At 45.4% G+C, this 11683-nt stretch overlaps 1 protein-coding gene across 1 annotated transcript in view; it reads left to right on the plus strand.

The window, feature by feature from the left end:
- Nucleotides 1-10651, plus strand: part of LOC102263085 (protein FAM188B2) — a 52384-nt gene extending 41733 nt beyond the window's left edge. Inside the window, exons 10-11 of the mRNA XM_014537435.1 lie at nt 8198-8378; nt 9885-10651. Of these exons, the coding sequence (XP_014392921.1) occupies nt 8198-8378; nt 9885-10027 (324 nt within the window). The 3' untranslated portion in view covers nt 10028-10651. The remainder of the gene's footprint in view (nt 1-8197; nt 8379-9884) is intronic.
- Nucleotides 10652-11683: the final 1032 nt, after the last annotated feature.

Raw genomic sequence — 11683 nt, forward strand, 5'->3', positions numbered from 1 at the left:
AAGCAGGTATCAGGGGTTTATTTACCTTCTATAATTGAAACTTTGTTGCTTTGAGTGTAGCTCAGAGCAGGCCGCGGCAGGCTGGCTTCCTCCATCACTGGAGCAAGTAAGCCTCCTGCGCGCTCCAGCTCCGTGGCTGCCGCTGCCATCTTGGTTGGGTTAATTTGCATATAGTCCCTCTGATTGGCTGGTGGGCGTGGCTTAAGGCATAGCGAAAGTACGGTCAATTTGCATGTTTGTCTATTATTAGGTAAGATAGATGCATGGTGCACGGGTGGGGGCTGGCTGGTTTGTCCTGAAGGGTGTCCCGGATCAGAGGGGGGGGTCCCACTGGGGTGCCTGGCCAGCCTCGGTGAGGGGCTGATTACTGTTTTCAGGCTGGTCACACCCGTGGGCTGGAAGCAGGTATCTGGGATTTATTTATCTTCTATAATTGAAACTTTGTAGCCTTGAGTGGAGCTCAGTGCCAGCCAGGGCAGGTGGTAAGCTTCCTTCCTCCATCACCAGGGGCAACCCAAGCCTCCTGCTTGCTCCAGCTCCATGGCTGCCGCCATCTTTGTGACTGAATGAGGAAGTGATGGTTAATTTGCATATTACTTCTATTAGATAGGATATCAGCTTATTATTTTAGGTTAAAAGTAATATATAACTCATCTACATTATTAAAATAATTACAGCCCAGCCGGTATGGCTCAGTGGTTGAGCATAGACCTATGAACCAGCAGGTCATGGTTCAATTCCCGGTCAGCGCACATGCCTGGGTTGTGGGTTCGATCCCCAGTGGGGGGCATGCAGGAGGTTGCCAATCAATGATTCTCTCTCATCATTGATGTTTCTCTCTCTCTCTCTCCCTTCCTCTCTGAAATCAATAAAAATATATATTAAAAAATAAAAAGGAAAAATAAAATGGTAATTAAAGAAAGTACAGCAGATCCTCAAATAACCAAATAACACCATTTTGTTCAATGTCGTTTAAGTTACATTCATGACATGCCATAGGAGTTTAACTCTTGTTTATATCAACTAGTCTAGCCTAAAACTGGTTTCATATATGTCTTTTTGCTTCAAGTTTCAGAACCTATCATGGCATTTAATGAGGACTACTGTGTATATGAAGCTTATTTATTCCCTGTTGTGAACATTTCCTATGTGCCAGGCTCTCTCTGAGCCACTTGCAATGACACCTTATTTTATTTATTCCTCACTTCCACTTGAAGTTACAATCAGTGTGAGTTTAAGTCCAGTGTCTATTGCTCGGGCATTCATTTAGAGATGAGAAACCCCAGGCTGAGAAAGGGATAGAGGCTTGCCCAAGGCCATCAGCTAGGTGAGTGTCAGAGCCAGGCTTGTGATCCCAGATCTATGTACAGTCAAAGCCCACCTTCCACCCACGGTGCCATGCTGCCTGGCATTGTCATCCTTACTTGTTTTCTGATAAGTGGTAAACACAAAATGCCCATCCTTGGAATTACACTCTAAGTGCTTTTATAGTTTATCATATATATACTAGGAGCCCAGCACGCAATTCGAAATCTCGTGGCGCAGCGCGGCGCGGCCCACCCACCTGCAGCCCTGCCTTGACACCAGAACCTCTCCACACACAGCTCCAGCACGCCTGGCCCAGCCCCCAAACCCTCTGGCTTTCTCTGGCCACTTCAAGCTCTGACCTCAGTCCCTCCAGAGGCCTCAGGCTGGTCCCACCTTCTCTGGGTGCCTCCCCACTTCCACCCGTCTCTGGAGCAACACGGCAGCTCTGCCCCTCATGGCGCCAGAGGAGAGTGGAAGCCTATGCTGCGCTGTGCTCCTTCCTCTGGCAGGTGGGCCATGCGGCACTCAGAGTGCGAGCGATGGGTGGCAAAGGACTGGTGAGGGGGGCGCTATGGGCTCTCACCCCTGCCCTCCCCAGAACGGGATGGTCCCGCCTCCTCCAGGCCCTCCCCACTTCCGCCCCATCTCCAGAGCAACGCCCCAGCTAATATGCTAATGACCTGGTCGTTACCGTTATGGCATATCGACCATTAGCATATTAGCTCTTTATTAATATCTTTATATGTAGATGCAGATTCACATTCCCTAATCTTTAATATCTATAGTGAATCTATAATATATCAAGTGAATAGCTCCTTAGTCTGTGACAAAATTGCAGAGGCTGCAAAAACACATGTCTTTCAGTCCCAATGTCACAGCCCAGTGGGTGAGATTTTTTTAATGGAGCTCTCATTAGATGACATGGCAAGCCCCCAGAGCCACCAGACTGGCAATGCCCACGGAACACAGCCAGGACTCACAGGACGAGGCTGTTTGGAAGCTTCCCGTCATTTTTCTAATTGAAGGTCCAGGTTTGAGTGTGAGGTTCCAATACCTGAGTGAGAACATAAAGCAGTTTGAGTCTAACACCATCTGGAAAGCCTTAGGAGGTTCACATTATCTTCACACCTGCCACTGAGAAGAAAAACCAACGCTGATTTCAGAAGGGACTGAAGCCAGTCAGGTCTCCTGGAACGACTCCCCAGCAGCCTGGCAGAGCGCAGCCCCTCCCTGCTGTAGCTCTTCCCTCGTTACATTTTCCCTTTAAAGAGACTGATTAAACTCCAACCATAAAAGTACCAAATGGAGCTGCCCCTGTGCACTCTGCCCCTGAGTTGCTGAGAAAGTGTCTTGCACACACAACAGCACAGTGCACACACTCACGGAAGGTACATCGACTCTGTTCCAGGTGGCAGAGACGAGAGCCAGGCCTTTAACAGTTATGCATGTGAGTCATCCCCAGGAATCAGCAAAGAAAGGGCAAGGTTTCTGACCCCTTTCTCTTGTTCAGATTATCATACTGGGGCCTTGGGACTTACGATATCAAGCTCATTATGCAAAGGGACATTCTATGTGCCATTGTTCTAGAGGGCATGAAAACAGAATTACAGAGACTCAATTCTTGCCCTCTAATGTTAGAATCTGTCCATCCTTTCTCTTGTTCTTGTAATTTGACATTGGCTTAAACAATACATGTTATAAAGGCTTGGTTGCTGCATGTAATGTTGAACCTACTGGGCTTATTACACAATGAGTAAACTTAAGAAGGAAGGTATTTTATTTATAGCACCACTGTATCACAATTTAATTTCCTCTTTACCATGGCAACAAAGCAGCATGTACCAATTCTGCACTGGTGGAATCTCACCAGTAAAACATATTTAGAATCCTGCTTTGGGGGGAAGGGTAGCTGATAAACTACCTAAAAGCAATACAAATTCTTGACTAAAAATTCCAGTCAGACAGATTATGTGATCTGCCAAGAAAAGAAGGGGGTGGAATACCTGGCTGGATTCAGCCGGGGGGAGGGAGTGCTTTGTTGTGTTTTTGCAGACCTCACTGAAAGCCAGGTGTTTCTCAGTGTAATCGGGAGGCTCGCCTCTTTGAGTTAATACCCAAAGTACCATGACAGCCACACGTGGCATTTTCCTTCTCACCAGCATCTCCCAAGGCAAGCAAGGCTCTGCCTGCTCAGCGTGGGGTCCCTGTCTGATCACGTGGGGGTTGGAGATTGTTGCATTTATAACTCTACGGCTGACCCTTGAACAACATGGGTTTGAACTCCATCATCCACTTATGCGTGGATATTTTTCAACAAATATCTGTACTGCTTTTGATCAGCAGTTAGGAGTCTGGATGTGGAGGGCCAAGCATGTGCACTGGTCCACCATTTTATACAGGGGGCTCAGCATCAGCTAGTTCTGGCATCCCTGGGGGTCCTGAAACCAACCCCATCCCCCGCTGATACTGAGGGACAACTTCAGTTTTGAGGGAGTTAAAAGTTATACACAGATTTTCCAAGGGTCAGCGCTACTATCCCCTCACTGCGTTGTTCAAGGGTCAACCATCCTTCTTTTTCGTCCTACTCTAATAAAATCTTGAATAGCTTCGAGTCGAGGAAAGAAAACTGCCTGCTGCATAAAGTGACACTAGTGTGGTGTCAGCTCCTTGCAGAGCATGTTATCTGAGTGCCAGCTGAATTTTCCTACCTCACAAAGATTCTGTCAAGCAATATCATATGTGTCTACAACAGCCGTGGGCAAACTATGGCCCGCGGGCTGGATCCGGCCAGTTTGAAATGAATAAAACTAAAAAAAAAAAAAGACTGTACCCTTTTATGTAATAATGTTTACTTTGAATTTATATTAGTTCACACAAACACTCCATCCATGCTTTTGTTCCGGCCCTCCGGTCCAGTTTAAGAACCCATTGTGGCCCTCGAGTCAAAAAGTTTGCCCACCCCTGGTCTACAATCTATTACATCAACCAGACATACTTCACAGGATCACTCATTGGCTTGAAATCAGCCAGAATGTGCACCTGAAGTCCCACGTGAGTGGCATTTTACTGGTATTATGAACAGCCCTCGATTCCTAATTAGTTTATCCATGTTTTCCAATCCTAAGAATTCCATGTCCTCTGGATCCTAGATTATATGTAACATTAGTATAGAAGGTGCCGTTGCAAGGAGGCCTAAGAAAGAAAGTGCTTAAGTTATAGCTAATGAATGGCTACAATGTTATTTGGAACTTTGGGGTCGATCTGGAAGGTTACTTCATGTAGCTGCTTCAATGACACATCCTTATCGGTTTATTTCCAGCCAGTGGGGAACTTGCCCCATGTTTGATATGGGAGTTGCTCCTGTTATATGCAGCACCGAGGGGCCAACTGGAGTGTGAAGAGATGAGCAAACCCTGCACCCACTATGAGTAGGTCCAGATTGGAGTGCTAGGCTTACAGCCTTTTAAAACTATCAATTAAAACTGAGGTCATTTCTTTCAAGTACAGTTATATAATTTTTCTGTGGTAGTGCCAAGTGAAAAGCTTGAAGACAAAAGCATCTCTGATTCACCCACACTGAAGAATTTAAAGAAAAACAAAGAGATTGGAATAGAACTATTGAGAAATCAAAATATCAAGTCATTAGCCTTTAATGCTTGGGTTTACAAAACGTGATAATTTTTCAAAGCTAGATTTTCCATAAGACAGAACTTGTTCCTGAATATACAGTACAACTCTGAGGACTGAGAAGGAAAGAGACAGAATCAGATCCTACCGTCATGGGAAGATATGCCAGGGCAGAGAGTCCCGTTGGTCTACCTGGCATCACGTGAACATGGTAGAGGTTTTTCCATGTAGCTCATGTTTCTCTCTCTAAGTAGGAAAGAATTGTTTTTTATGTTAATGAGTTTTAATGGCAATCTTTTTTTTTTAATTCTTTTTAAAAAAATATTATAATAAGTATTACAAAGGGTATTACATATGTGTCCTTCCCCCCGCCCCGCCCCTCTCTTTCTGAAAGTTCACTATTGGTGTATAGAAATGCCTCAGATTTCTTGGGGTTAATTTTGTATCCTGCTACATTGTTAATGGCAATCTTTTAAAAAACATTTGCTTCTCTGCCTCTTTAAACAAAATGGTAGCTATCATTAATAGAAATGTGCTACAATAGCATGATACCTTCAGGGACTACTGAAATGTGCTGGCCCCTTTTACTCTGGGCCCCAGAGTGATGCTTTTGTGAATCTGATCCACTCACTGTGAGAATTCAAGGCCGAATTGACAGTTGCCTGGAAAAAAACAGTTAGCAATGTGGTTATAGCAGTAAACTTACTATATATAATACCAAACTAGTACATTCAGCTCCAAATACATCTTCACAATTGATCTATGTGTTAACATACAGATATGTGTATATACATACTAGAGGCCTGGTGCATGGATTCATGCATCGGTAGGGTCCCTCAGCCTGGCCTGCGGGGATCAGCCGAAACCGGCTCTCCGACATCCCCTGAGGGGTCACAGTTTGTGAGAGGGTGGTTCTTGGGTGACACACCCTGGAATCGGGCTCCCTCCTCTCTGGGTCTGGGGTGCAGGTGAAGCAGATTCGGGGCCAACTGTGCCCCAGCAGCAACCTAACCCACGGCCGATTCCGCGAGGAATCGGGCACTCTCTTCTACTGGTTGGAGCATCTGCCCCCTGGTGGTCATTGCACGTCATAGCTAACAGGCGAATGGTCCAATGGTCAGATGGTCGCTTAGGCTTTTATATATATAGATGAGTGTGTGTGTGTGTGTGTGTGTGTGTTTGGGTTCACCTCATTTCCCAGAAGTTTTTTCTGTAGTCAAAATATTATGGCATCATCCTATACACCAAAAGGTGGTGGGTTCGACTATCCTATACAGTGGGGCCTTGACTTATGAGTTTAATTCGTCTGTGACAGAGCTCGTAACTCAAATTACTCGTATGTCAAATCTTAAAGTGAATGAGTGAGACATATGATGCTGGGCTGATGTTGTGGCGTTCACTGTGACGTTCGCTGCGCCAACTAGCGGTGGGGTATCCGAAGCTGGCTCGTAACCCAAATTTTAGCTCACAACTCAAAGCAAAAAATCGGCTGAGAGACGGCTCATATCTCGAAAAACTCGTTAGTCGGGACACTCGTAAGTCAAGGCCCCACTGTATAATAAAAGCCTAATATGCAAATCCACAGAACAGCAGAATGACTGGTGGAATGACTGGTCGCTATGACATGCACTGACCACCAGGGGGAAGATGCTCAATGCAGGAGCTGTCCCCAGCCCGCAGGCCCCAGGCCAGCCAAGGTGGGTGCCTATGCCCTCCCTTCCCCAATCGCCCTGCAGGTCGTCCCACAGATCAGCCCTAATCATCAGCCAGCCCTAATCATCGGCCAGGCCTAGGGACCCTACCCATGCACAAATTTTGTGCATAGGGCCACTAGTATATACTATATATATATATATATATAGAGAGAGAGAGAGAGAGAGAAAGAGAGAGAGAGAGAGAGATCCTCGGGTAGGATTCAAAAAGTATATTCTATATTTCTATATCCTAAATAATATTTTCCCCATATTCTAAATGGTTAATGTTGCTTGAAGTCTGACCACCTGCTGAATGCAGTCTGTCATACTTTCAGAACAGGAGTCATTACACTAGTTGGTAAAGACAAATGGGAGTTCTCTTGTTCCACCCTCCATCTATATTTCAGTTTATCTTTGTGCTCTCTACCTCACTTCAAAACCAGACTAAGGTGTTTCCACCTCCTCCATGAGGCCACCCTCAAACATCTATATATATAAAACCCTAACACACAAATAGACCAAAGGGAGGAACAACTGAACAACCGAACAGCCAGTCACTATGATGTGCGTTGACCACCAGGGGCACACGTGGAACATGGCAGGCATCGGCAGTAGGCGGCAGAGTGTGGAACATGGCAGGCATTGGCTATGGCAGGATGGTGGAGCAGGTGAGCAGGGGTGCCAGACCAAGGTGGGGCACCAATCGTGTCATCAGGGTAAGCCTCTGGTGGTTACTGAAAATTCTTTGCTCCTTCGCACCACAGTCCTGCCGGGCGCCCACACCTGCTGCCAGCGCCAGCCCTGCTCGCACCTGCTGCTGGTGCCCAGTGCTGGCCCCAATCACCCCTGAGGGCTTCTCTACCTCCCCCTACTCCTGAGGGGCAATTGGGCAGCAGCTGCTGCTCGCACCCACTGCTGGTGCCAGCCCCAATCACTTTTCACCATCAGTGTGTGGGAATGGTGGTGGTGGGAGCAGGGCTGTGGGCAGACAGGGGACCGGGGGCACAGAGGATGGGCCAAGACCCACCCCTGTGCCCATGGCAGATGCACAGCAATGTGCACAAGTTCGTGCACTGGGCCCCTAGGGTTTTTTTGTTTGTTTGTTTTTGTTTTTTAATATATTTTATTGATTTTCCACAGAGAGGAAGGGAGAGGGATAGAGAGTTAGAAACATCGATGAGAGAGAAACATCGATCAGCTGCCTCCTGCACACCCCCTACTGGGGATGTGCCCGCAACCAAGGTACATGCCCTTGACCGGAATTGAACGTGGGACCTTTCAGTCCGCAGGCCAATGCTCTATCCACGGAGCCAAACCGGTTACGGCGGGCCCCTAGTTTTAAAATAAAATCCATTGAGAGAAAAACAGCATGATTGGCAAAAGGCACCATTCATCAATGTAAATTCATTCACGAAGCTTCGTTTCCAGTCTTCCTCCTGCAGAGCCCTTCTTGGCTACCAGTGCAGCCAGGTGTCTCAGAGCTGCTTTTTTATTACGAGGCTGTATCAGCATCGGCCACAAAGTCGGCAAAAGCTATTTATTCATCTGCATGTGCTTCCTCCTCCCAGGTGGGCAGCATGCTGAAGACTCCCAAATTGCCCATTTGGCTGTGCAACATCAATGGAAGCTACAGTGTCCTTTTTAGCACAAACAGGCAGCTCCTAGCAGACTGGAAAGCGGAGCAGCGGTTTGATCTGCACTTGTATGGTGGGCAGCCTTTCCAGAAAAAGCCTGCCCGTCTTACAGTTGGTGAGCATTTCCGACTCCGTGGGCTGTGTGCTTTAATGGGCTCAAAGAGACATTTAACAGGTGTGGATATTCATGCTAAGTCTGCAAGCGAATGCTTAGGCTTGATATCTGAAAGGAAACCCTGCGTGAGCCCCATGGGCCTAAACCTCGCACTGTAACCTGGGAATTCTAAGCCAGCTGTAAGTAGAGCAGGGGCTTAGAAGAAGCACAGAGGCACAAATAACTTATAGGTTAGAGAAAAACAAAAGGTGGAGTCAAATTTCCAAAAAGCCTTCTCCAAGGTCGTTTGTCTTTGAGCCTGTGGCATTTCATGCCTGAGGAAAGAACCGCTAAAACAATTGGGAGGAGAGGGTTCCCACTGGCCAATGCTATCCCATGACCCAACATCAGATGCGCATCCAGTGACATAAATAACCAATCTGATGGTGCATTTCTGTTCAGATTAGTTCACAAAGCCTTTATGAGAGCCTACTAAGTGCCAGGCACTGTGCTAAACACCAGGAAAGCAAGAAGACTAAGGTACAGTCCTGCAAACATCAGGAGGTTCTAGTCCAATGGAACAAGCAGACAACCACATGGGTCACCTCACTGCAATTTCAACCATCTTTTTTTTAACTCATGAGGAAAAAGACTAACCTTAAGATGGCTTTAAACACTGACCCTTTGGACAAGGGAATAAAAGTGATGAGAATGGCGCCTGTCGATTTCATCTCTGACTCTTTGGGCATCACAGGCCTGTTATTAAGACTAAATCTGGAGAAGTATCTTAGTGACTGGCTTATCTGTGCAGCTACTGATTCTTTTTATTTAAATCTGAGAAATATATATTAACCAATTTAATTTAGTGGGGTATGGGCAATATGTTCCTTAAAATATATTATCATTTCTACTTTACTGTCTTCTTTGAGGAAAGCATCATTTTTTTATTAGCTCACATGCATGGCAAGCGTTCTGTTCTGGGCACTGTGTTGAAAGCTTTGCATACATTATCCCATTAAATTCTCCCAACAGTCACATGAGGTAGATACCATGATATCTATTTTTACATGGAGGAAACAGAGGTGGCCAATAGTTACTAATTGACTAAAGGAAGTTGAGAGATGTTCAGTGCCTTCTCAAATGTTGCATGAAACAAATCTGGCCCTTGAACCCAGTTCTTGATTACCTTACCAGAATCAAGAATCATTTTGCTCTTCACCCAAAATTTCACAGAAGCATTGAAGAGGTGATAGCACTCCACTTTTCCTGACAACATCCGGTGACCTACACCTTGCTCTAGGTGAGATCATGGTATTGCCACGTTCATTACATGACTTGTCAATATTCATGTTCCAAAATACAAAACAACCCAGTTTTTCTACGTACCATCCCCCTCTGCTTACTGGTTCTAGGAACACACACGCTGAGCCTGACTCCTGCTCACCCATCCTGTTTGCCTTCCTTCCTGGCTTCCTCTGGAATGGTGTGCATAGGCTGGGGTCTAAGTGCTGGCTGTTCCTCCCTCAGATACTCACTCTCATCACTGGGAAAGTGACCAACGTGAGGAGGAACATGGATCAGGAAGACGGTTTTCTCCAGTGGAGATGGCAATCAGAACCAAGTGGAGAGAAGCCACCATTAACTGGAATGGAACTGTTCCCTTTTTCTAAAGAGAAAGCCAGGATGTGCAATGAAGTGTCAGAATGATGGGATACAAAGATCAATTTGGGGGGAGATCATTTCACATCTACATTGCCCACAGAAAAACCCCATTATATTTTGGGACACTCTGTGCTAAGCCCTCTGCAGTTGTAGGAGAAACATGGGCCCTTACTGCAGGGTCTGGGAGCTGTATCCTCTATGCACATGTAGACTACTTCTTTTATTTTATTCAAAAGAAAAATGAAGTCTATTTCCTGCATGCTATTTCCAAATTGTCCTTTCTTGGTGTGATTCTGCCCGAGGATGACAGGGCGGGAGGCTAGCTTTCACTCGGGATGAAGTCATTGGGAATGCATCAAACTTTTAGTCCTGGCAAGAACTCAAGCTTCTCAAAGACCTCCCGGTGTGGAGAGCATGCCTTTCCAAGGTTACATTCCATGTGCCCACTTTAGCAAGTTCTTGTCATCAAAATAATAAATGGGCTTCTTCAGGCTTGATGTGGGTGCTATTCCTGGTGGGCTGGCGTGCATAGCAGTGAACTTGTGGGTGCAAATAGTCATGGCAAGCACACAGAAGGAGACAACCTTTCAGTGCTGTTTGTTTCTTTTCTTTATAAGCTGGGTATAGATACGTAGACAGACAAACAGAAAGAAATCTGGTTCCTAGATAAAATTAAATTATATATAAAAATAAAATCTCTCCTTATGTCATTTTTTGTCTCTGTTAAGCCCTCTGCAGCTGCTTTCAGTGCTTAGAGAAAACAACTCTTTTGAGAATCTGATCTTTCCCTGTCCTGTTGAATGCCTACATTTTTCCTGAAGAAATACACAGAGTAAGACATACTCTTTCTAAAGGAGCACATAGAAACCGCCTACACCTTTTCCTACCCCCCCCCCCCCCCCACTGGTCTGCCAACTCACACACAAGCCAAAGGTTAGTTTGTAAAGAACAACTTTTCTGCACATATTTTCCAAGTTAATTTGTTAATGCAATTTCATTTGGTTAAAAGAAAAATGTTTTAACGTAGGGAGCATGCGGAAAATGAAACTTCAAGGCGAGTAATAAATTATGTCAAAAGAGAAAGCCAATTTGGCGTGGATTGCTGATTACATCTGTATCATGGGTATTTTCATTCAGGATTTTAAATACATCGGGCAAATGAATGAGTCCCTACAGACCCCTGTCTCATTTGGTCTTAATTTAGCAATATTGTGTTTTCCCTGTGCAGCCTGTTTTTGTTTTAGGAACATGGAGTTATCTCTAACAAAATGTCCCTTTTGGAGTGGACTGCTGGAAAGCTATTGCCAAATGAGAACCCTAGCAAGTGCCCAGCCACTGATAAGAGATCTCACTACAAGCGTCTCACACAGCCAGGACATTCCTTTCTAGCAAGAATGGTCCAGCAAGGGGTCCATGACACTTACACCAGTCACAGCTCACCCTCTAGGACTGAGCACAGGACCCTTGGTTCCTGTAGAAGGAAGGGCAGGGTGATGGTCGTGTAGACCCCAGCCTAGCAGTGTTACTTCTTACAAAAGGCATTTTTAATTGACCTAGTTTCTGAATTTATTTTCTGTTCCTAGTATATTTTGTCTTTGAATTTTAATTTATTTATAATATATATTATTTTTCCATATTTTATAGGTTGTTGTACTCTATCTTAA

The sequence above is a fragment of the Myotis brandtii genome, unplaced genomic scaffold, assembly GCF_000412655.1.
Source record: "Myotis brandtii unplaced genomic scaffold, ASM41265v1 scaffold179, whole genome shotgun sequence".
NCBI classification, from domain to species: domain Eukaryota; kingdom Metazoa; phylum Chordata; class Mammalia; order Chiroptera; family Vespertilionidae; genus Myotis; species Myotis brandtii.